Source organism: Neofelis nebulosa, chromosome 10 (genome assembly GCF_028018385.1).
Source record: "Neofelis nebulosa isolate mNeoNeb1 chromosome 10, mNeoNeb1.pri, whole genome shotgun sequence".
Classification (NCBI taxonomy): Eukaryota; Metazoa; Chordata; class Mammalia; order Carnivora; family Felidae; genus Neofelis; species Neofelis nebulosa.
In genome coordinates, this window is record NC_080791.1 from 85468940 (window position 1) to 85495731 (window position 26792).

Sequence of the window (26792 nt, forward strand, 5' to 3'; positions counted from 1 at the left end):
CTCAGAGCCTAGAACCTGCTTTGGAGTCTGTGTTTCCCTCTGTCTCTGCCCCTCCCCTGCTTGCACTGTGTGTGGCTCTCTCAAAAATAAGTGAACATTAAAAAAAGAGAGAGAGACGTTTTAAATTTCCTCTTTGAAGTTGTAGCAGAGCCCACCATTTAGAAGGTGTAAGTCGGTTGACTGCATACGGGGTAGGATTTAAGGTGAAAGCCAAAAGATTCTGACCCCAAAAATATCTCTCCCACCAACTTGTCAATACTTGGAATTCCAGTTAGAGATTTACTCCTTTGTCATAACTAAAATACCACAAAAGAAATGCTATTCAGCCTTATAGGTTATTGATCTTTTGATGCTGTGATTTTTTTAATTTTATTTATTTATTTTTCAATATATGAAGTTTATTGTCAAATTGGTTTCCATACAACACCCAGTTCTCATCCCAAAAGGTGCCCTCCTCAATACCCATCACCCACCCTGCCCTCCCTCCCACCCCCCATCAACCCTCAGTTTGTTCTCAGTTTTTAACAGTCTCTTATGCTTTGGCTCTCTCCCACTCTAACCTCTTTTTTTTTTTTTTCCTTCCCCTCCCCCATGGGTTTCTGTTAAGTTTCTCAGGATCCACATAAGAGTGAAACCATATGGTATCTGTCTTTGTATGGCTTATTTCACTTAGCATCACACTCTCCAGTTCCATCCATGTTGCTACAAAGGGCCATATTTCATTCTGTCTCCTTGCCACGTAGTACTCCATTGTGTATATAAACCACAATTTCTTTATCCATTCATCAGTTGATGGACATATAGGCTCTTTCCATAATTTGGCTACTGTTGAGAGTGCTGCTATAAACATTGGGGTACAATTGCCCCTATGTGATGCTGTGATTTCTAATCTCTGCTCTCTGGAACCCCTTAGAGGACAACAGTGGGGGTCTGTGGTCCCAAGTGGGAGATCAAACCCAATAAGTGAGTCTGTGGAGGCCGCCACCATCTGGCTTCAAATGGGGTAGATCCTACTTTCATTTATATAGTAGACTCCAAAAAAGAATTTTGATCTAAGAAAACTATTTTTTTTTGAAAACCGTCTTAGACTGAAAGAAAGCACAGCATGCCCTTTTCAAAAGAGTAAATCTTGAAACAAGGTGGTAAATGAGAACATGGGGTATCTGACTGTCTGAATTGGGGGTTGGGAGGTGGGGGTGGAGGAAAGGCCAACAGAGGCTGAGGGTGGAGAACCTGCACAATGGCCCTTGGAGGCTTCACAGTTCACCTGGGAGTGGGCCCACATTCCCTCTTTTATGCATTTAAAGTCACTTTTCATCGTGAGGTGAGTGGATGGCTCAGTTGAACAGCCAGTTTAGGCTCAGGTCATGATCTCTCCATTTGTGAGTTCGAGCCCCACATTGGGCTTGCTGCTATCACTGTAGAGCCTGCCTCAGATCTTCTGTCCCCCTCTCTCTGCCCCTCCCCCATTTGTGCTCTCTCAAAAATAAACATTAAAAAAATTTTTTTAAATAAAGTCACATTTCATTGTTTTGTTACAATATTTTTTAAAGAGCTTCACTCTCACCCCATTTTTCTGTGTCTATGAACAAAGTAAAATTTTCAAAACAAGGTGATGGGCCTATAAAAATATTTTCTTTGTATCCAATTACAATTCTCACTAAATTTGAGATAAGAAAATGTTCAAAATTATCTAGATGACAGAGGCAAGGCAAATTTGTTTGCCTGTCATGTTCTAAGCTAAGTAATTTCAATAAGCCCTTTATACATGAGGATGTTTCAAGAAGAAATGAAATAAGGATCTCACTTTGTCTAAATTAATTTAGTGCGTAAAATTATATTTAATTGGGATTAAAATATCAGATGTGTAAGTCCTGTCAGTAGTTGGGTATAATATGATATATACCAGAGCTTAGTAAATAAAGGTTTTTGGAAGTTCCTGGGCTCAGTATATTTCTTTTCAAAGAAAATAAGGCCTTTTTAAATGAGAAAAACAGCCACATCCCCCAAATTATATTTTATTAGGGGAAAACGAACACTTTTAAGATTAAATATGAGCTAAATCATGAGACGTCCCCAAATTCTCAGTCTCAGAGATCATATTCTCATCTTTGGATAGAGTATATGTTTTTAAATGCTATTCAATTTCTTGTTTAAATGTATCAACTATGTCTGTAAATTTAATTTTCCCTTTAATAAATGAATCAGTACGCTGGGTAACTAAAACCTATACAAAAGTTTACCATCTTTGGCAGTACATTTTTAATTTAATAAATAATCCATTTTTTATCATAAAACATTATTGAAATTGTAAGTAGAATCTTAAGTAGGTGTAAATATATCACTTCATTTGCACTTACTAGAAAATCTGTATTCATTTCTACGTTCAAATGATGAATTGACGCTTAATAATATTCATGGTGAGTTGGGCTAACATAGATGTCAGTGGGTAATCCAGGGGACGGGAGCATATGTAGGAAGAGAATCTCAATGACTTGAGCATCTCAAACACTCTGTGAAAAAGCTAATTGAGAGGTAAAAACAAATTAACTGCTATGGAGAAGGACAATCTCCCCGAGAGAGAGAGCGTGCCTACAGCAGTAAGGTTCAGTGGTTGCATTTAGTCCGGGTAACTGCTGGGACAGTAATCCAGCTCTGGCCTGTGGACTTTCCCTGCTGACTGCCCACCTGGCAATTCTCTGGGCACCTTCAAGGCTGTCAGGACTGTGCAAGGAAAGCTGGTCTCATTACAACCAGCTCTGCATGGGAGCTGATGCCCCAACCAATTGCTCTTCCCTAATTTTGATACAGATGCAGTTTTTCTCTTCAGCGGGTCTAGGAAGATACAATCTTCCTGCACACAGATTTACACCTGGTTGCAGATGTCTGTCAGGAAATAGGTTGAGGTGAATACACTGGCATTTCCGCCACCCACCACCCCCCCAACAGTTGAAAGATGAAAGAGAGAGAGAAGGAGAGAGGAGGGAAGGGAAGGGAAGGGAAGGGAAGGGAAGGGAAGGGAAGGGAAGGGAAGGGAAGGGAAGGGAAGGGAAGGGAAGGGAAAGGAAGGGAAGGGAAGGGAAGGGGAAGAAAGGGAAGGGGAAGAAAAGGGAAAGGAGAATGGAAAGCAGGGTAGGTGAGTGGTTTCAATGCCTACTGCCAATAGTTATCCCATAAAATGGTGGAAGGCCTTCATAGGATCTCAAGTTTCTTGCCTTTAAAAGGAGCAATCCAACACTTGCCTACTATGATAAAATCCACACATAAAAATTGATTATCTTCATCACATTTTGACATTTTGCTCAACATTTAATGAATGTTCTTTTTTTTTAATGTTTATTTATTTGTGAGAGAGGCAGAGACAGGATGCGAGTGGGTTAGGGGCAGAGAGAGAGGGAGACACAGAATCCAAAGCAGGCTCCAGGCTCCGAGCTGTCAGCACAGAACCCTACGCGGGGCTCGAACTCACGAGCTGTGAGATCGTGACCTGAGCCAAAGTCAGATGCTCAACCCACTGAGCCACCCAGGCGCCCTGAATGTTCTTAAAATCTTAACAATAACCTTGAATATTCTAATTTTGCCACTCTAGCCACAATTCCTTTGAAAATGAATGTCATCTTGGCATGTTTTAGTATCTGTACTTAACGCATAACCTAAATTTGTTTTTCCATTGTTTATTTTAAATAACGTAGGTGAAATAACACAGCATTCAGGGATTGTAAATACATATAGAAGAAAAGTGGGTTAAACAGAAAGACAAAAATCAAAGGATGTACAATGGAAATAAGGACATAATACACATGCAGGGATGAGGCTATTAAAAAAAAAATCTTGCCACTATTTTATGGATAACCTCCGTTATTTCCTTCTATTCATTTAATTGTTCCATAGATTCCTAAATATTTAAATAAACTTTCTTTTTATACGTATGGTTAGAAAACTTTAAACTTTTAAAAAATGACCACCAAATAGAATGTAAATCTCAAATGGATTCATAGTGCTCTTGTGCCACTGGTAGAGCAAATTCCAAATTCAAATATCTAAATCCAAATTCAGATATCCAAAGCATAGGAAAAGCCAGGAAGGTATCACAGATAACAGTTAGCATCTTTTCTATTATCAGTCAAATTATCCCATTTTCTAAATAGAAACAAGCTGATAAACTAGGATGATGAAATTGTAGCAAAAAGCTAAGAAAGCCCACACATTAGTCTCATTGTCTTCAAAGGGCATCATATTGCTCTAACTGTATGAAAATAACCGTGGGAATGGGCCACGAGTGTGTTTCCGGCTCCTCTGCATCTTCCCATAGTACTGAGCACAATGCCTTGCATACAGAGTATGTATTGGATAATGTGCGGATTTACTGCACTAATCATTTAAAATCATTTTTCTTTCTGTCACCGGTAGAATACAAATTGTTAGATGCTTACCATACTACCCAGAAGATGAACTAGATGCTGGACAACGATATTCTTTTAACAGTAAATCTCTGGAGGTGTCTGGGTGGCTCAGTCGGTTAAGCGGCTAACTCTTGATTTTGGCTCAGGTCATGATCTCATGGATGGTGAGATCGAGCCTCGCTGTTAGTGCAGAGCCTACTTAGGATTCTCTCTCTCTCTCTTTCTACCCCTCCCTTGTTCACGTGCTCTTCCTCTCTCAAAATAAATAAACTTAAAAAAATTTTTTTAAATAAATCTTCAAATGATCCCTTTACCAAAGCTTAAATTTCTTTATAAGAGAACAATATAACCAAACAGTACACAAATAGAAAGGCTAAAATCACAGCCATCAGAATCTTTTTGTTTTGTTTTGGTTTCGTTACTAAAATCCACCATATTTCCCTTGCTCACAACCAGAATGGATTAATGTAAAGTTAATGAAGATTTAAGCTTCAGAACCCTTACTTGCTCCAGCTCATGAGAGTACTAGAAGTTGCTGGGAGCTACAGAGTGTTATAAATGGGGAGGAGAAGCCAACAACTCCCTAGCAATTAAGGGGTATTTCTATGTAAGTATTTCTGAGAAGCTGCCTATAAAAGGTCTCAGAAGAAAGACTCTCCAATCCTCCATTAGTTCATTGTGATTTACTTTCTCATTCCAAATAAATGTCCAATTTAAGCCCTCATTTTAAAGAGCTTCCTCTCCTCCACTTTGTATAAGCTCTAGCCCTCACAGAAATTGGATCTGCCTCTACTGGAAGCAAATGGAAGACAACCCACAGAGCATTATTGACCAATTGTGTGTGAAAAGCACTAATTCTACTGTAAAGACTTCCCTGTACCCATCTTCCACTTGTTCTCCCCCATGCTGTCTCCCACCCACTCACACATCCCACACTCTTGCTTATCAATTCTCTGTCACAATCACACAACTTCCTTCTAGTTTTTCCACCCACCATCCCTTAAAGCTTTGTTAATACCATTTCCTATCAACCCTTTCTTTCCTGTTCTCCTAGGGAAACACTAACATTTCTGACAGCATCTCCATGGGGACAAAGAAGAGGAGGAGTTGTAAGAAAGAACAAGACTGGAAAAGCAGAAGTCACTGAGCCATGGCTATAGCAGATGTTTTCAAAGTGGCTGGGGGTGGAGGCATTGACAGAGGATATAAGGTAAGTAAAGGTTTGGAATAGTAAGAAGTTGCTCCCAAAACCTGAAGAACTTCATAAATTATGGTGCGCATTGAGTGTGACTACTAAATCTAAAAACAATAAGAAATTTCATCAACCTAAAAGGTGCCATGATGTGAAAGCAAGAGAGTCTACCAGAACACAAAAAAACGCACACTGTGTTATGAGTATATAGGGCAAATGAGTGCAAATGGAAATGATATGCAAAAGTGAGAATGGTCTTATAACACATAATGTGGTTATGGGTGATGTAACTGTTTCTTAAAACTCCCCTTAATGTTGTTATGTCATGTTTTCAATATTCTTTTTTTTTTTTAACAAGGAACTTTCCCATACCAGTGATGGGACATCCAGTTTAGTTGTTCTCTGTCCTTTGTCTTTTATGTCCATTTAAACTCGATACTATTATGCCATGTAATTGCAAAAATGGGGCTGAGGCAATATGGAACACAGGAAGAGTGTGTCCTTTTGAGAGGTGACCTGCTAGTATTAAGATCTAGCCAAAAGCTGCTATTTGTAAATTATCAGTGAGAGATATGATGAGGATGAGAACCTTAGTGAAGAGGTAAAGACAACCACATACAATATGAAAAAGCACCCCAGGGTATTTTGAATCACACCTGGCCTTTAGACCATCATTGAGAGCCTCTGCTCTAGAAGATGATGACAACTACAATCAATTATTTTGTACACACACAATATTATTTTGTACACACACATGTATGTATATAAACATAGATGTATAATATATTTAAATGTATATATAAACATAGAGGTATAATATGTATAAATATAAGTAAATATATACTTATATATTTATATTCATAATAAATAAACATAATATTTATAATAAATATAAAATAATTTTATTTAAAATTAAACTTATTTAAATTAAAATTATTTAAATTTATCCTATTTAAATTTTTACTAAAAATAAGTAAAATAAATATTTATAGTAAATAAATATATTTATATATAACAAATATGTTTATAATGAATAAAATATATATATAAATAAATATATATATAACTATAAATATTCAACAGAGTGATAGTTCATCAAAGAGAGAAAATTAGAAAGATGATCATCCTAATTTATAGTATTAATCAGGTACTTTTCTATGATCAAAATGGATAGAAAAGGGGAATTTTTTGTATTATTTTTTATTATTTTTTTACTAGAACTAGACTTTGATTTATAAATAGAAAACATATTTGCTTATGGATATATCATCTAACACTTTGCATAGGTCATGTCATAAGGTGAGATAGTTATTCATAACCAGAAAATATATGGTCTTGGCCACAGTAACTCAGAGGTAACTGGGTTAGAGAATGTGCTCCAAGTAAGGGCAGCTCATCCACACCCCATGGAAAATTAGAGTTCAGCCAGGCAACTGACATGAACTGATTCTGGAATTAACTAAGGATGGTATGCTGTGGGCTTTTGTTCAATATCTCTTCAGTCGAAATTAGCAAGTTCTCCCTAGTTAAGAGGAAGTACAGGAATATACCTCAATTCTAAGATTTGCAATTCTGAATATTTGGGATATACTTTGCTAATCCATTTTTTTCTCTCCTTTCTGGCTGTTTCAGACATAAGAACTGGCTTAGAAAACTACATATCTCAGTTTCTTTCCCATTAGTCCAAACATCTACTCCCAACAATTTTGAGTTACTACAAGCCATCACTGAATATAAACTTTGGAAGAGATGCACAGTAGCAGACCATTATATAGTGTTTCTACTATACAGACATGATAGCATAAATAACTTCAAGGAGAATAGGTACTAACAAAATGTAATAAAATAATTAGGAAGTGAAGACTATTACCTTTAAAAATTTTTTTATTGTGTATTCATTTTTGAGAGAGAGAGAGACAGAGTATGAGCGGGGAAGGGGCAGAGAGAGAGGGAGACACAGAATCCAAAGCAGGCTCCAGGCTCCAAGCTGTTAGCACAGAGCCCAACCTGGGGCTCAAACTCACGGACCATAAAATCATGACCTGAGCCAAAGTTGGATGCTTAACCAACTGGCTCACCCAGGCGCCCCTATTACCTTTCCTTTAGGTGTGACCTATTTAATTGTAAGTTTATATAATTTTTAAAAATTAAGTTTATTTATTTATTTTTGAGAGAGAAAGAGACAGAGAGAGCAAGTGGGGAAGGGGCAGAGAGAAAGGGAGAGAGAGCATCCCAAGCAGGCTCCACACTGGCAGCACAGAGCTCGATGGGGGGGGCTCAAACTCACAAACTATGAGATCATGACCTGAGCCAAAACCAAGAGTTGGACACTTAACCAACTGAGCCATCCAGGTACCCAGTTTATATAATTTTTAATTATGGCTGTATTTAACAACTGGCTGACAAAATTTCTGAAAGTTTAACAATCAGCAATCTCAGACCAGTAGAAGCAAGATTCAGCTTACCAAACCAATTAAATCAAAACCTCTGGAGATGGGGGCATTGATTTTTTTTAAACGTCTCTAAATGATTCTAATATGACAGCCAAGATTCAAAGACCAGTGGTCTGTGCTAAAGCCTGAGGATACGGCTGATGCCCAGGTTTCTTGGAATATGGGGAAAGGAATTTATTCCCTAAGAGAAACTGGATGTTCCCAAGGTGAAAACTGGGGCAAAAGGAGAGAAGCTGAGTAGCTCATGGGAAAAGAATAATAGAGATGGAGAACACCTTAGAGAAGGGAGAGAGAACTCAGATAAGACTAGGTGACCGACCATCTGTTTTGCCTGGGACTGAGAGGTTTCCTGGATGTGAAGGTTTCAGTGCTACAACCAGGAAAGTCATGGACATATGAGAGGTGGCATTGGATTTTTCCTTTTAATTAGTTTTTATTAATTTAAATTTAAATAGCTACATGTGGCTCATGGGTACTGTACTGAACAGCACAGTGAGTCTAACCAAACAAACGAAGATGGTTTCTTTGCATATATACATTTCCTCTTCTGTTTGCGAGTACGGAAAGAATTTTAAAGCATTTTAAAAGAGAAGCATATGAGAGTAGTAGCTCAGATCCTAAAGTTAAATATTTGCTATCAAGCCCATGTGCTAATGTGAATAACTATCACCAATGTGATAAAAATTATTCAGAAATAGGGGCACCGGGTGGCTCTGTTGGTTAAGTGTCCTTCTCTTGATATTGGCTCAGGTCATGATCTCATGGTTCAAGAAATTGAGCCCTGCATCTGGCTCAGTAAGTGCAGAGCCTGCTTGGGATTCTTTCCTCCCTCTCCCTCTCCCTCTCCCTCTCCCTCTCCCTCTCCCTCTCCCTCTCCCTCTCCCTCTCAAAATAAATAAATAAACTTTAGAAAAAATTCAGACGTTGAAAAAAAAAATTAAAAAAAAAAATTCAGAAATATGGAACAAACCTGTGAGGGGGAAAAAAACTTTCATTTTTTTCCAGGACATATGATAGTTGCTGATACAAACGAGTGGGAATAAATGTTAAGGCAACCATGCTCCCTCACCTAGTTCCTGTCTTAATCAATAGCAAGTACTTTGCAAAATGCTGGAATAGATCTGTAACCATGTCAGAAGTGTGGAAAAGAACAATGCTACTGTCCTATGGGAATCCTGACCTTGATGTTTTAAGCATCGCTTCCTAAACCTTTAGCTGACTAGTACAGATTATGGAAAATAAATTTTGTTTATTGTGTAATTACGTTTCCCCAAAGGTCAATTTTTGCATGGTAATATTCTCATTCCAAATGCAAACATGTAAATGTCATTTGAAAAAGTTATAGATAGAAAATAAAATGTTCATAATTACAATATAAAGTTTATATTTGTTGAATAAAACTGAAATTAAGAAAGAAGAATTATAGAGATAAAGGCTGATCGAAATATAATTACTTTGAATGCTATCACATTCAAATCTAAATATAAACAAAGAAAATGATGAGTCGTAATGGTTCATTACTTAGATGGAAAAGGGCCATCTGTTGAGTAATTCAAATTTTTTCTCTTGAAATGTGGGATATGAAATTATAGAACAATTGACAGACTTAACATGGACACTCGACTATGATAAAGAAAAGTATTTAAATTCCTTAAGCTTTCAGTACCTAATCCACTTTAGTAAAGTATGAGTTACTCTTTTTCTCTTCGAAAGATGTAATAACAAAAGGTAGCCTAGGACATTTAGCCATCTTGTCCTGACAAATAACCAATTCACCTTTTTCCCCAGTATATTCTTAAGTATTGATTTTACCAAGTGAACTCAGACATGTGTCACACTTATCCAATACAGATCCTTTTCCTTGGAAATGTAGTTTGAACATCAATCAGTCACCTGGCCTTTCACCTCTAATTCCTATTGCCACTGTCTGTCAATTATTAAAGCCTTGCCTATTTCTCTAAATAAGCTATTTTTTTAACTGAAACACATATTGACTCCTGTTAAAAATATATGTTTCTTGGAAAGGTATTCAATGTTCACATGATTAAATTTCTTCATTAAAATTACTTTCTCGAGTTGGAAAAACTACTTAAGCTTATAAATCCACTTTTCAAAGGCCTCTAGGTATTTTCTTTTAAAACATACTGCCTGAATAGTAATATTAGCACTTGTAAGCCAAACTCCAGTTTGAGAAAGACAATATTAAAAGAAATTCAAGCTGAGCGGCATTGTTAGAAGGGTCTTCAAATGGTGCAGAGTGTTTTCGTCTCTAGCTGAACCCAGCGAGAGTTATAGAATGACACCCACCTTGAGCTGCAGGCCTCCCGGGATAAGAGTGTTTGCTGGAAGGCTTTTAATGTGTTGGTAGACATAAGAGGAGAATTGCTCCTGCTCAGCCTGTAATTGGGGGCCAAGTTTTGAGAGATGACCTCTGTTGCTTTTGATAGCTGTCTGCAATTCATCAATCAGCCTGCTCACCTGAAGGGGTTAAATTACAAGAGTTGTTAGCAAGAAGTAATTGTTGATGTCACACCTATTAGATTTTTGAGTACCTAGTTTGATGGGAGGAAAAATGACTTCAAAACAAGAATTTGAGTATAGATCCACCTTCAAGTAAAGATAACAGAAAAGATATGCATTCTTCCATCGACTAATTTTATTTATGAGAAAATTTATAACCTTTGCACTTCAGGTAGCCATTTACAATCACGGAATGAAAAATGTCTCTGTATATGAAAAGAAACATGCTTCTGAAAAGTTTGCAAAGGACTTCTAAACTGATTAACAAAATAAAATCTTCCTAAGACTTCAATTATTCCCAACTATGTACCAATGACAATATTTAATTTTATTATATGAACACTGTGTTATATAGATTTATGTTTTCTCTAATGGACTGGATTCTCACAAACACTAGTTGACATATGGTAGTGAACAAAAGAGACTAAAAGCTTAAATTCACTTTATCTATGAATCTTTGAAGTGATTAAATTAGACCCATTTAGAATTATGAATGACTCTGAATAGAGCATGGTCTATTTGAAATATTGGGTTAAAAATCATGGCTCTTCCCATTTACTGACTGAGAGACAATGAACAGGTAATAAAACCCTCATCTGTAATGAAGAATAATACCAGCCTTACCATATTAAGAATTAAATGAGATTACGGAATGAACAATACAATGTCTAACTTATAGTAGGTGCCTAATGCACATTATATTATTATAGTTCTTCTTTTTTAAATCTAGGTGTTTTCTGAACATCAAGTTTTGGTTCTTTTTCTTGGTGCATCTTTCTTATCCCTAACCTACTTCACATAATGCAGATAAAAATTTGAAACTATTTGCTGCATAGATTCTCTATCTCACTTCAATGTCCATAGTGAACAAAGGGAAATTGTTCTCCAAGAGGCTCCCTCATCCTCTTTCTCTCTCTTTCAACTGAAAATATTGTATTTGCCCCAGTCTGTACTCCAACTCTGATGTTATATCCATGATTTCTATCCCTTCTGCAGAGGATTTCTGAGAAGTCAATGAAAACAAGTTTGTACTATCATCAATATAACTTGAATATTAATTTTTATATTCTATGTAGTTATTTCAAGATTACATACATTTTTTATAAGTATATATATACACTTCAGTTACATTTAACTTTTTTCAAGAACTTTAGAAGCATTATGTGCATATGAACAAGCTAATTTAAATGATTCCCATTTTTCTTTGGTCTTTCATAACTCTCTTATTTGTCCCAATGTCATCAATTATCTACTTCTTTTGAAGAAACCTTCTTTTAAATAAAGAATTTGCAAACTTTTTCTCTAAAAGGGACAGATAATAAATATTTTCAGCTTCATGGCCCATAGTCTCCATCAAAAGTATTCGAGCCTGCAGTTGTACTTTGACAGTAGCCACAGACAACATGTAAATAAATAGTCATGACTGTATTCCAATAACACTTTTTCTTAAGTTTATTTATTTATTTTGAGGGACAGAGCATGAGCATGGAAGGAGCAGAGAGAGAGGGAGAGAGAGAATCCCAAGCGGGCTCCATACTGTCAGCACAGAGCCAGACACCAGGCTTGAACTCACAAACCTTGAGATCATGACCTGAGCTGAAATCAAGAGTCAGAGGCTAAACCAACTGAGCCATCCAGGCTCCTCTTCAATAACAGTTTATTTAGAAAACTAATCAATGGGCTGGATTTGGCCCTACATCTGTAGTTTGCCAACCCTTCTTCCAAATTCATATATTTCTTCTCCTACCTTCCCTTTTGTATAAGTAATACCTGGTCCACGCCCTCATCTCCTCATCCTCTCTTCCTACTTGAATTACCAAAACAAGTGAGTTTTGAGTGGTCTACTGAGTGGTCTCTCCACCTCAAATTCATCCTGCCACCTCCACAAAATTAATCTACCTTCAATAGCATATTGAACCCTCCAGTTACTTCCCCAGATTCCTCAGCATGGTATTCAAGATTAAAGATCTATTTTCTGGAGTGAATTTCTCTGCTTTTCCATAGTACTGTTAACTCTATTATAAAGTTGTAACATTTAAAATATAGAGATGATCGGGGCGCCTGGGTGGCGCAGTCGGTTGGGCGTCCGACTTCAGCCAGGTCACGATCTCGCGGTCCGTGAGTTCGAGCCCCGCGTCAGGCTCTGGGCTGATGGCTCGGAGCCTGGAGCCTGTTTCTGATTCTGTGTCTCCCTCTCTCTCTGCCCCTCCCCCGTTCATGCTCTGTCTCTCTCTGTCCCAAAAATAAATAAAAAATGTTGAAAAAAAAATTTTAATAAAATATAGAGATGATAAATGATCCAATGTTAGTCAGTTTCCAGGCTTGTTTTCATATACTACCCTCCAGAATTATCATCAAAAATGATGGATAATAATATGTATCATACCAAAACTAGAGACCAAAACAGGCCAAATGACTTGCTCTTATAGTTATCTGACAAAATTTAAATCCAAGAACCAAAGCCCTTAAATACAAAGACTCCAGATGCCGTTTCTCCAAAGCACTGATCCTCTCTGAACCTAGCCCTAACCCCGGCTGGGCTCATATGATTGAAATCATATGAATCAAAATCATATGAATCAAAATTATTTCAAATTATTGAAATCAAATGATTCAAAAAGACATAATTTATGTAGTCTTTAAAGTATACTAAGTATCATTTAATGTATAACGCTAGTCAGTAATACTGCTCTCTTCAGTTTTATTTACTATATTTTGTACTACAGAAAACCACCAAAAAAGAAGAAGAAGAAGAAGAAGAAGAAGAAGAAGAAGAAGAAGAAGAAGAAGAAGGGGAGGAGGAGGAAAAGAAGGAGGAGGAGGAGGAAGAGGAGGAAGAGGAGGAAGAAGAAGAAGAATTATTATTATTATTTCAGGCTTTGATTTGAGAACATTTTTATACATGACTGGTTTTACTGTCACAATCCATAGCCTTTCACAGATAGGGGATTTCATGTGACATCAGAAATCAACCAACCATACAATTGGTGATGTCATTTGCATCCTAAAGGGCTATTGGTTAGAGCCTTAAAAGTTTCATTTCCTATGAATCCTTTGTTGCTTCAAAAAATGTCTCTATCATTTTTGCTACTTCAATTGTTCCATGATTATCTGTTAATGTATATATAATTATACCAATTATCACCTGTTTTTTTTAATAAGTTAAAGCTATGAAATAAGATGTCCTAGCAAAACTTAACATATATTAAACATATGAGAAAACATATCAAGAATCCTGCCACTGACATTTTGATAAAATTTCCATCCAATTTTACAAAAACTTTGTTTCTTTACATATTCATAATGTCTTTAACATATGCTCAAAGTGCTACATTTTATTTTCAGTTATTGTGATAACATATTACCCTTAAAGACAACCCTACACATGAAATAACTCATATACCAAAAATTGGATAAGTAATACAATAATCCTGAATTATTTTACATAATATGATTTTTTTTTTCAAATCACAGATGTTGCTAGAAGGGGAAAAATGCTCTTTAAAATTCCTCATCATGAATCTTTTTTTCCTGCAAATCCGTTTTTTTTCTCTCTCTCTCTACAAAGGCAATGTGAATAGGGGTAAAAGGAGACAAAACTTGACCTTTTGTGATCCCAGCATTAATGGGTCTGTTCATAATTCAATCTATGTGTGTGTGGGAGCATCCATGTGGAAACATAGAGGCCTGAGAGACATAAAGCCTTTCCCTTTAAACATTATCTGACCCTATCAGTCCCATTCACAAAAGAAGGCTTACGTATGCATATGTTGAAATAATGCACCATCTCATTGTGCAGCAGAAAGCCTACACATTCTACTCTTCATTCTCCGTGGAAATGCAGCACGGAAGTGACACTTGTACAGAATTTGGGAGAGGGACAAATGAGCAGAAGGTAGCAAAAAAAATAAGAGTATTCGATGAGGAAAAGACCAAACTTCTGAAAGAATGCAAATGCACACCTGTCTATAAACATACACAGAGGTTTTTGCTTAAAAACGTACATTAGGTAGTTTGGTCATGTTTTTACGACACATTCATGTAACTCTTGAATTTATTAAATTCTTGAAATGATGTAGATGATTTAGATTTTGGCACAAAATAGTATTCTGCTCCTAATCATTCTAAAACGTATGCATATTGAAGTTGTATGTTCTGAGCTATACATTCTGTACATTGTAGTTTGGCTATTATGAATGAGGTTTTGAGGATCTCCTGGTTTTTCTAATGATGAGTTCAGCTGTTTGCCTGATTGCTATGTGCCCGTGAGTCCACTTATGTTAGTAAGGAGGACTCCAGAGAACTTTGCACTAAATTATCACTTGAAATCAGCACAAAGGGCTGCAGCCTTTATGCAAGGAATGTCATCTTGGCATACAATACATGGGGGGGGGGGGGGTGGTCTCCAAGCTAGGTTAGTGCTTAAACTTAAGAACAAGAAACTTTCTAATTTATGACATAATTAAGAAGAACCAGAAAGGGGACAGGGAGATGAAAATGGGTATTTTAAATTTCCTAAAATCTTTTCTTGATTTCAGGCCCAAGGACACAGTGTTTTCCGGGTTAAAAAGAACCATAACCCAGACTTGATGAACAAAGACTAGAAAAGACATGAGAGCCTATGAGAAAAGTAAGGTATCTCTTGATTTAGAAGGATGGGTTGCAGTGTAGCTACAAGAGAACTTGAGGTGTGCACCATTTCTTACTCATACCGCTTCAAATGCTCCCAACTTTTTAATAGTTTCCAGAACCCTTCTGAAATGGAAAATATCTTGGAAGAAGACTTATCTTGTTTCCAGCCAGAGGGCCCTTCTGTGTGCTGCTTTTAAGCCTATTCAAGAGTCTGACATTCCCATCCACTCATAGAGGAAGGAGCCATTAAAACAGAGACATTTAAAAAATTTTTGTTTCCAGCGTAGTTAACATATAGTGTTATATTAGCTACAGGTGTATAATATAGTAATGCTACCGTTCCATATATTACTCAGTGCTCATCAGGAGAAGTATACTCTGATTCCCCTTCACCTAAAATAAAGATATTTCTAATGTCTTTATAAGGCTATGTTGATGGCAACAAGAATAACGTCAGCTACACCTTTTGAGGAAGGTATGAGAATGTGCCTCATAGGCTTCTAACGACAGGAGTATAATGAACCAAGAGTCCCAGATACTGTGCTCTGAAATCCATCGCCAGGTTGATAGCAATGGCTGAGGATACTGAAGATGTCTAACTCAGGGAGCCATAGGACTCCTCTGAAGGACAGCTTTAGGTCAAGGATACACCATCAGCTTCACCGCTGTGAAGCTTAGTCATTCCTAAGACTGCACCGGTGTCTAAGATGTTTCCATCTAGTCTGCCCTTCCTCTCTCCTTCACTTGAGTTCAAGCCTGCATTTCAGTCTGATAGGTCTTGCAGCCTTACCCAGAGTTCTCCCCATTTCTCTCAAAGACATTTCTTCTAATACAATACATACACATCTAGTCCTATCTTGGTATTTATTTTTCAGAGAACCTGGAATAACTTTTAAACCAACAATAACAAATTGCATGCATATTTCCAATAAATCATTTCCAAAAAATTAGTTTAACATGTAACATCGCCTCAAAGTAGTCTTATGATACATACATTATTTCTAGGTTTAATGTGGAAAAATTACATGAAATAAAACAAGGTTTTAAGATAAAACTATAGGCAGCAGAAATGTAAATCTCAGATTTTATGATGTTTAGTTTGGATTTTGAACTATATCTAGAAATAAAATATTTTTGTAAAAAATAAACTGTGGGCAAAATAAATTTTGAAGTAATTCTCCCCCTTCCCAACATTTTCATTTCTCTTCACTACCACGATTTCACACTTCTGAATATGAATTAGGGTCAAAACTTGACAGCACTCACTTTTTCTAACCAAACACTAGAAATTACACATCATAATTAATATAATCACTTTCAAAGTAATAACATAGAAATTATTACCATAGCATATAGAATATATTTAGAGACTATTACATACACACCCACACATATACTCACAAAACACACAAAATATATTCCCTTTCCTGCATATTTGATTTTTTAAGCAAACAGAAGGCATTTGAAGCCATAGCTGATCAAGCAAATATGGACCAAATAACATATCGTACATGAAGAACACTGAAGTATATAGATATTAAGTAAGCATTAAGATGATAATAAAGAAGAAATAACAAATAAACATGAATACTGTTGGATTTTCCAGAAAATATCATTTTCATTTCCAGTGTGGCTAACAAGGTGGCATTTGAAATGATATATTTAGCATAATGATAATTTTCCTGGGCCGCTTCAAGTTTTCAGTTCCAATGAAATTATAGACTTGCATAAAATATCAAAAAAATAATTACAATACTTAAAAGGCAGAAAATATCTATCTGTTCATTCTTTTAGGTGTTTTATATTTATCTCTAATAATAATTTGTCACTGTGTTACATCACATTATAGATGTAATTTTAATGCTACTAAGTAGAGAAATTTATTTGTATTTCTTAAAGTTTACCATATCAAGATACATGATAGATTCAATTTAAATTACTATAAAACATGTAATAAAACTCTCCAACTGGGATAAAACATTTCCAAATGAATAGAGTATAATATTTTAAAATTTGTAACTAAAAAATCTAGTCTTTTAACTTGTTAATATTAAGTAGAATGAGTGAGAACTGTAACTTAAATCTATACAATTGTTATTTGCTACATCTAGAAACTATTCAAGTTGAATATTTCTTATGAAATATTCTCTACTGAGATTACCAATCTATACTTACAATATAGTCTTTAATAATGGACATATACAAGTCCCAAATATTAATTTGAATCTCTAATTCAAAGACTTGAATTCTCTAAGGAAAATGTGATGCATTGTACCTGTTCATTTTTTGTAAAATACATAATTAGCTGGACAGATGCAATCACAATGATAAGAAAATATTAAAACCCCAAAGCTTGGATAGATTTCTTTGCCGAAATGTCAAAAGAGAATGACATGAAAATTTAATTTTCATATATTCACGTTACCTTATCCTTTAAGTTGATTATGATTTTATTTACTGACAGTGGTACATGGGAATTAGCAAATTCATGATCTCTCCTCAGAAAGAGTAAATGGTTTTGCATTCCAGGAAACTACATGAAAATCATTTTCCCCTTTTGTCTAACACCAATTTTGTATTATTATTTCATTTATGGAATATGCTGTCAACTTCACAGCATGAGCTTTGGAGAGAAGGTTTGCTTTAATAGTTCTTCATTATAATATTGCCTACAGAATCTTATGATTAGCTCATTTAAGCTTGACACTTGAAAACTACAGTTTTTCCTTGCTAGGAGATAACATTGTTAGCATTTCTAAAATTCAGAACAATAACTCCATTCCTAGAAACTCAGAAAATAAAAATAATATTTGGTACTTATTCAAAGTTTAATAAAATCTTAACCTTTTCCCTATGTTAGCATGTGTTAGTTATAATTTACAGATTCAACTTGCATGTAATAATTTCCTAATTTAGGAAATTTATGAGAAAGTTGTCAGAAGTATTTTCAAAAAATTACAATATTTATTCTTTCAAACATATAATTATTTTTCAAGCTGCCTAGATCAATAAAATGTTTCCAGTTTTGACCAATTTTTTTTCCATTTTATTGCTATCAGATAACTATAGCTGGTTCACTATCAGAACCAAGTAAAATATGTCTTAATTTTAAAATGAGCACTCATTATAGTTTTGTCATACAGCTTAAAAAGTAAGTTACTTACTTCTTCTTGTGCCTTATGGTGTTCCTTCGCTGTTATTGAAAGAATTACTTTTTTGGTAATTTTCTCTTTCTGTTCATCTATAGCCAGGTTCAACTAGGAAAAAATAAATAAATCACATGAAAACAGGCACCTACTGACACCTAACTGCAACATTTATTCAAACAACCAATTTAATATAATCATGGAAGGTAATTTCAAACTAATTTGGCCCATACTTATATGAAAATGAACCCCATTTAGATCAAGTTGAAAGTTCATTTTTATATTTAAAACATTTAACACTGAATCTTTCACTTCCATTTTTATTGTTTTTAAGTTTACTAAAATATGATTTGGGAGAGGATCCTTAATTGCAGACATTTGATGAATACTTTTTAAAAGTATTTTATCAAAATGAGCATAGCAATTTTTTTATTAGGCTGATAGTTTCCTATTACAATTTTTCATTGCCAGTAGGGAATAAATTGGCTGCTGTTAGATCAGAATAAAAATTCAGGAACATAAACCAAAAGCAAACATCAATTCAAAGACTCTAGAACAGTTCAAAATGACTTATAGTATTTCATGACAAAAAAATAGTGCATCTTAAATACCTGAACAGTTACCTACAACCTGATCCACTTACAAAGGCAGATAAAGGTCTACTATTGCTGCTAACCCATATGTTATAAAAGGTGAATGTGTCCATTCTGTATTTCTTTATAAATAATCCCCATTGAAACAGAAGCTATTTTCAATGAAAGGAAAAAGCTGAACACAATAATATTCACTCAGCAAACTGGTATTAATAGAAAGAAAGAAACAGCCTAATACAAAAACTTGTGAATTGGAATATTTAACAACTCTCAAGAAAGGGACTTGCCATGTTGTATCTCTTTGTTGAGGACTAAGAATGAATAATGGCCATGCTTTTGTTTTGTTTTGCTTGTTTTGTTACTGTTGTTGCTTTAATTCGTGTTTCTCAGTTGTATACTTGGAAAATAATGTTTGAGTTAACATGAATCTTTAATCCATACCTTGCTTCAAAACCCATATACTTGAGATAAAACAGGGGTGGGAATCAATAATACAGTTTCCTCAATCTAGTTATGGATATATGCTATAAGAATAGTATCAAAACTGTGAACTCTTCATCCAATGACAGGTAATATAGCTCAGTAAATCCTAGATTCTGTCCTGGTAGAGGGGAAAAGCCCAGGAATCCTTAGGTGATTTTGATGATCACCCTAGACAAGGAGTTGACAAACATGTCTGTAAAGGGCCAGAGACTAAATACTTTAGGCTTGGGCGGTAGGGCATACAGTCTCTGTTGCAATTGCTCAGTTCTGCCTTTGTAGCATGAAATAGACAACACATAAGGGAATGAATGTAGCTATGCCTCAGTAAAACTTAAAAAACAGACAAAAAGTGGCAGGCTGAATTTGCTCAGCAGGCAACATTTGCTGATCCCTGTCCTAGATTGAGAACAGGTAAAAACAAGTTTGTTACCAAATAATCATCATGTAATATACAACATGATGACTACAGTTAACAATGCTGAATGGTATATCTGAAAGTTGTTAAAAGAGTAGATCCTAAGAGTTCTCATCACAAGGATAAAACACGGTGTTTTTCTTGTGTGTGTGTGTGTGTGTGTGTGTGTGTGTGTGTGTGCCTAATAGGATGATGGATGTTAACTAAACTTCTTGTGGTAATCATTTCACAATATATATGAAAGTCAAGTCATTATGCTGTATACCTTAAACTTATACAGTGCTCTAAGTCAATTACATGTCAATTAAACTGGAAAAAAAATCATTATGTGAAATTATTCTTAGGATCACTTTCCCCAAAGAATATTTTTTCCTGTACTGAAGTAATATAAAAACATAATATTAAAAAAAGTCAAATATCTACCTCATGGAAGCCTGTGTGTAAGTGGTGGCACAATATAGTTGTGTCAAGTCTCCATGGCTATTTCTTAATGGGGGGATTCTCATCTCAGGGAGAGATGGGTGAAGAAGAAGGGCTGGGAAATATTCACCAAGCTCATCCTTTTCTTACAAATTTAATTTCCAAATGCACAAATATTGAGAGCAGATCTTTTTTTGCAGGAAAGCAAAACACAACAAAAACAGAGCTACTAAACTCTTTGATGCCCCAGCAGTAAGTCAGATTTTAATGAGGTTTCCCAGAGGCGTGACATTTAGAACTGCTTCCACATAACTCTTTAAAAGGTGGGAATTTTTTTACCTTCGAAAGCACCACAGTTGGAAAAATCACCTCCATTCTAATATTCAACTTCTGAAGAAGCACTATACCAATCTACATAAGCTGAGGACTAAACCTATCAACATTATTGGAAAACATCATATGCATACCAAATAGAGAATCCAGTAAGATATTGAGAAATGAATAGTTAATAAAATATAAAGATACACACATGGGCCTTTTCTGGAAACAGACCAGCCATTCCAAAAGAGATTTTAATACAATCATCTAGAGAAAATTATTGAAAGTAAAAAGTCAAATTCAGAGAGTGCATTTTCCCCATAAGGTATAAGTAATATGCAGTGCTGGGGTGCCTGGGTGGCTCAGCTCAGTCATCTGGCTCCTGATTTTGGCTCAGGTCATGATCTCATGGTTCATGAGTTCGAGCCCCGCATCAGGCTCTGCGCTGACTGTGAGGAGCCTTTTTGGAATTTCTCTCCCTCTCTCTGCCCCTCCCCTGCTCATGCTGTCTCTCTCTTTCTCTCAAAATAAATAAATAGAAACTTAAAAAAAATTTTTCCAAAATAATATGCAGTGCTAATAACATCTTTTCTTCAAGACCCATGTCATGACAACAATCACAGGATTTTTCTCTCCTGTCACTTTGGAGGAGAAGATCTTGTTTCTTCATTATGACAAAATTGCATGCTTTTGATTTACTGTTCTCATCTAAAATGTATGAAATAATTTTTGTCAACGGGTTATATATTTCTGAGGCTAATTTTTCATATGTAGAGAGGGTAGAAACTTCAAATTAAAAATAAAAAAAAGGATATTGTCCTAAGTGAAATAAGTCAGAGAAAGACAAATACCATATGATCTTATTTATATGTTTAATATTCACCCCCCTCCAAAAAAAATATTGAGCTCATAGATAGAACAGATTGCTGATTTCCAGGGGAAGGTGTGGAAGGTGGGTGAAACTAGTAAAGAGGGTCAAATGGTACACATTTCCAGCTCTAAAATAAATAAGTCATGGGGATGTAATGTATAGCATAAGAACTATAGTTAATAATACTATATTGCATATTTGAAAATTGCTTAGAGAGTAAATCTTAAAAATTCTCATTATACACACAAAAAAATTATAACATTATATGGTGACAGATGTTAACTAAACTTATTGTGGTAATTTTGCAATATATACAAATATCAAATCATTTTGTTGTACACCTGAAACTAATATAATGTTATATGTCAATTATACCTCAATAAAAAAAATAAACAGAATGATGGCTAAAATTTGTATGTAACTATGAAAAACCAAGTCTCTACCAAATAAGGCAGTGAGAAACACTTTGTTCTAACTGTATCTTACCCTTTTTAAATGTAAGAAAACATCCTTAAATATTCATTGTGTACATCAAAATCTAAAGCTAAATAGGAAGGTTTAATTTACCATTTTTGTCAGGTGTTGTTGCTAAGATTTTAAAAATATGTAACAAATATTAGCTGTCCAAAATTAGGTTAAACTTGGTCTCATTAATATTAATGGTAACCATACTAGAACAATCAAGAGACTAGTGAAAGACAGTAGCAGAAATGGAAAAAAACAAGAAACATAATGTCTCTGTCAAATAAAACTGAACAGAAAACGCTTCAAAAAAAATCCTCTGGTTAGAGAAACAAGATTAAAAAGAAGTAAGTTTACCTTAGCCTGTTCAGGAATTAAGAAAAAAGTCCACAGAACTATACCTGAAGCAACAGGTTTCAGTGAAATGATTCCCAATGACTTTTACCTTTCTGACTATATCTATTTTATATAAAACTATTAATGCTAAGGTAGCAGGCATTATATTTTCTCTAAAGCCCTAAAGGGTCATAATTTGGTAATATATAGTTCTATATAACATATATAGCCTGTTGTGACTATAATAAAAAGTGCTCTTAATTTGAGGAATTCTTCAAACATTTGCTGGCTCAGGAAGCTCAACTATGGGCATCCTAGAGAGGACAACAGATTCAAGACCTCCTTCTGGAGAAATACAGACAAAGCAGCAGTGATCTTTTGTGTGTGTCATTAACAGTACACGGCTTTTCTTGTTTTTTTTTTTTAACTTCTCCCCCAAATATTTTAAAGATGTACTTTATAAAAACCATAAAGATTAAAAAGTTTTAACTGTGTAAAAGTTTTAACATGACAGTAAGATCAAATAAAATATATTTTACAGTAGAAAATAACTTTAAATAAACTCTGGAGTCCAATTATTAATACCTTTTAAAAAGGTACAGTAATCAAACAAGCTGGTATGATCTGTCTACTTAACTACATATTAACATTCTAGATAGGTGCTAACCAAAGAGCCCAACCATACTCTCAGCACTCTGAACTACAGTTCTGCACGTACTTTTCTCTGTATTCAGAACAGCTAGTGATTCAATTGTGAAGTAGATGATATGCGTTGTGTATAATGTCCTTAATAAATCAATGTAACACAACACAAAAACGGAATCTATCTTTCTATCAAAAATCTAACTTTTTGGCTGGTAAATTGATTTAATAATAAATTATTTGATCCATATTTTACATGCAGATCAATATAGGAAATACAGTTTAGCATAAACAACAGGACAATCAGCGTTCATATATATTGACAAGTTTCCCAATGGTCTGTTAATATACAAAAGACTGGGACAAATTACTTATTTATATATACAAAACATGGTTATAAAGGCCAGCTGCAGGTATTTTTTTGGAAAGTGCATTTTAATAAGGTCCTATTCATTTAAGGAACAAATGGGGAAGAAGTAGTTTGCACTACAGAGTTTAGCGCAAGAGCTTTCTCTTTTTCTAACCACGAAATCAATCATTTGTCCAGACTGTGGGAGTCAGAGTTAGTTACTGAAAAGAGCTCCGTATATAAACAAGTCAATAACTCATTGTGTGTTATTGTCGAGCTGAAGAAGTCGGCTTTCAAAAAGCTGCCCCTGCTTCTCTCAGAATGAATGTCACTGTATTCAGAGACTGGGAGAGAGTCCTTTGTTTCCAGCCATTGCTGGCTGCCATTTATGTATGGGAACAGGAGGGTGGCTGCTAGGAGTGTGGGGGAAGCCACTATTTGGTATCATGGATGTCCAGGAAAAACTGAATTTTGTCAACCTAAATCATTTGTATCTGAAAATGCCCTAATGGAATTGATACAGAGTGTCCATACACACAAAAATATTTGCTCAAGAAGCAAAATGATAATGAGTCTATGCCATTTTAAAGTGAATCAGGCTGATGTTTTTGGTTTCCTACCTGTCAACAAAGATGAAGCCAAAATATAGGCAATGGTTTGAAAAGTTCAAAGTACAAAATTGATCTGGTGAACAAGTCAACATGTCAAATGAACACTATCTGTTTGGGCCATTAATATTCAGGGTTATTCTTGGAACTCTCAAAGTGTGTGTGTGTGTGTGTGTGTGTGTGTGTGTGTGTGCGCGCGCGCGCGCGCGCGCGCGCGCGCGCATGTGGGTGAACTTCTCTAAGGCATGATTTTATGTGTTCAACACTTGTGATAAGTTAGGGAAATTTGAACTATTTTTTTTACTTAAAAATTAAATACCCTTTAGAATTGAACTGAATGTAAAATTCATAAGATATAAATATTATCATAGTCTTATTTATTTCATCTTAGTATTTATTAAAAACCAACTAATTTATTTAAAATCAAACTAGGAACTGTGAAGAAGCAGCAGACCATGTAGATCTGTTTAATACATGGTCTTCATTTGGGGCCAGGGGAGATGGTCTCTGAAATCTTTAAACAAAAGCTTAGCTCTTAATTAGATAAAGTTGGAAATGTAGGTAAAGAAAGTGCTGGGAGTCTATGGCTGAATGCAACTGATCTCATTTCACCTCACAATTTAGAAAGCCACAGCATTAAATAATATAATATGCTTCCACATGCAACAACTGTGCTAGACATTTGCCACATACAACTTGGTTAATAGCAAAGTGAGATACAATTGAGGAGACAATGAAAACAATAGGAAGTGAGAAATGATGTATGCATGATGTAGATCATAATTAATTGTCAAACGGAGGTATAAACAACACAATCTACAAGTACAAAGGTCAAAAATATTATTTAAGGTGGAGATGGAAAGGCAGAAACAATGGGTAGTATCTAGCTAGGAAAATAAGTAACAATATAGGACAATGTTATTAGTAAATATTAATTAATGTTGCTAATTAGTAATTAGTTACATGATAAAATTTGTTCTAAATACAGTTAGTGAAGTGACTTGACATGGCCTCAGGAGGGAGAGGAGAGAATACAAGCTGAGTCTTGAAGGAAGACAGAGAAGGGCAAAGCTGATCCAAGCGAGTCAGCCTAAGGCAATGGTCTGACTGGAAGGAAGCTTTCATACTGGGGAACAAGAACAAAGATGGCTGGTGTGATCCCACACATAATCTATTTCTAAACTGAATTATAAAGTGGAGTTTATATGTAAAATGCTAGTGTTGTGATGATGGTATAGTGACAACTTTATATCATTCAGTTCTTAGCTTTGCCTTGGTTCAGCCTCATCTTCTCAAGCTGTATACTCTTACCTCAGTTCCAGTCTTAGACATCCCTTAACTAAATCCTGACCTGGCCTCCACTTCCAGCCAGGTTGTCTCACTTAAGTCCCTTCTGTAAAGAAATTCAAGAGTGCCACTTCCAGACTTGGGGAAGAAGCAGAACCCTTAGTTCAAAACTGGCTGTGAATTCAGGCTCTGCCACAGGTTAGTTCTGAGACACAGGGCAATAGTGAGGTTTATACAGCCCAGGCCTTCTACAGCCAGGGATTCCTCTCCTGTCCTTGCTAATTCTCTGGAAAAAAAAAAAAAGCTGCTTTTACCATAGCCGGTATCTTCTTGAGGACAGTTTGTTTTAAGGGAGCACTTACAAAAGAAATCTTTGTATATTTAAAAACCAGCAAACAAAAACATCACCACCATTTTAAAACAGTAACACTTTAAAATGTTTTTTAAACATTTTGTCTAAAAGGATGCAAAAGACAATTCTATTCTATATAATACTTTACCTACAATTTATTTAACATTTAATTAAAGAAACAAACTTTTGGGACGCTCGGGTGGCTCAGTTGGTGAAGCATCTGTCTTATGCTCAGGTCATGATCTCACGGTTTGTGAGTTTAAACCACCACCACCCTCAGGCTCTGAGTTGTCAGCTCAGAGCCTTGAGCCTGCTTTGGATTCTGAGTCTCCCTCTCTTTCTTTCCTTCTCCCGGCTCATGCTCTGTCTCTCTCTCCTTCAAAAACAAATAACCATTAAAAAAAAATTTTTTTTTTTAAATAAACTGTTTTAAAAATCTCTTTTCTTTTCTGTTTTTTTTTAATTAGTTATAAGCAAATTTTAGCCCTTTCACTTTCCATGGGAAAAGTGGCACTGAGTTAGCCCTGACTCACATGCCAGATTATAAACTTTCGCCCAGACATCTGTCACAACTGGGAATGCCACATGACCTAAAGTGAACTCAGCTCATCCTCTCAAACTGTCTGTACTCCATTTCTTCTACTACTGCATGCAATTTTGGAGGGACCGTGCTATCCAAGCCAAGGGGTGGGTCCATGACCTCTTCCTACACCAATCAGCTTCTTTCTTCAAGAGATACAGTGTTAAGAAGGGAACCACAGAGAGACATCAACAGTTGGAGAGAATCTGGCCCATAACAGCACCTTAAAGAGACATTCATAGATCTGGATGTCTGGAGCTATTCTGGTTTTTCTACAGCCCCTTTCTTTGGTCTTTCTTTAAATTTCATTTACAACCACCTGCCATCCCATTAAATTATTTTTGCCTAAGCTATCCCGAGACAGATCCCACTGATTGAAACCCACAAACCCTGGGGCGCCTGGGTGGCTGGCTCAGTCGGTTAAGCGTCCGACTTCAGCTCAGGTCACGATCTCGCGGTCCATGAGGTCGAGCCCCGCGTCGGGCTCTGGGCTGATGGCTCAGAGCCTGGAGCCTGCTTCTGATTCTGTTTCTCCCTCTCTCTCTGCCCCTCCCCCGTTCGTGTTCTGTCTCTCTCTGTCTCAAAAATAAACATTAAAAAAAAAAAACCCCACAAACCCTATCAGATATATTATGTATGTCCTCATCATAAATGCCCCATTACTTTAGGAGATCTGAAGGAGTCTCTGTTTCTTGCAATTCAAGGTATTCAATTCAAATGTCTTAATAAT

The 26792-nt window shown here is 35.7% G+C and overlaps 1 protein-coding gene across 2 annotated transcripts in view; it reads right to left on the reverse strand.

Annotated features, from left to right (window-relative positions):
• Positions 1-26792, reverse strand: part of DCDC1 (doublecortin domain containing 1) — a 484783-nt gene that overhangs the window by 243353 nt on the left and 214638 nt on the right. For both annotated transcript variants that reach the window (XM_058688531.1, XM_058688532.1), the window contains 2 exons: positions 18365-18457; positions 10356-10526 (listed from right to left, as the gene is read on the reverse strand). In XM_058688531.1, the coding sequence (XP_058544514.1) occupies positions 10356-10526; positions 18365-18457 (264 nt within the window). The remainder of the gene's footprint in view (positions 1-10355; positions 10527-18364; positions 18458-26792) is intronic.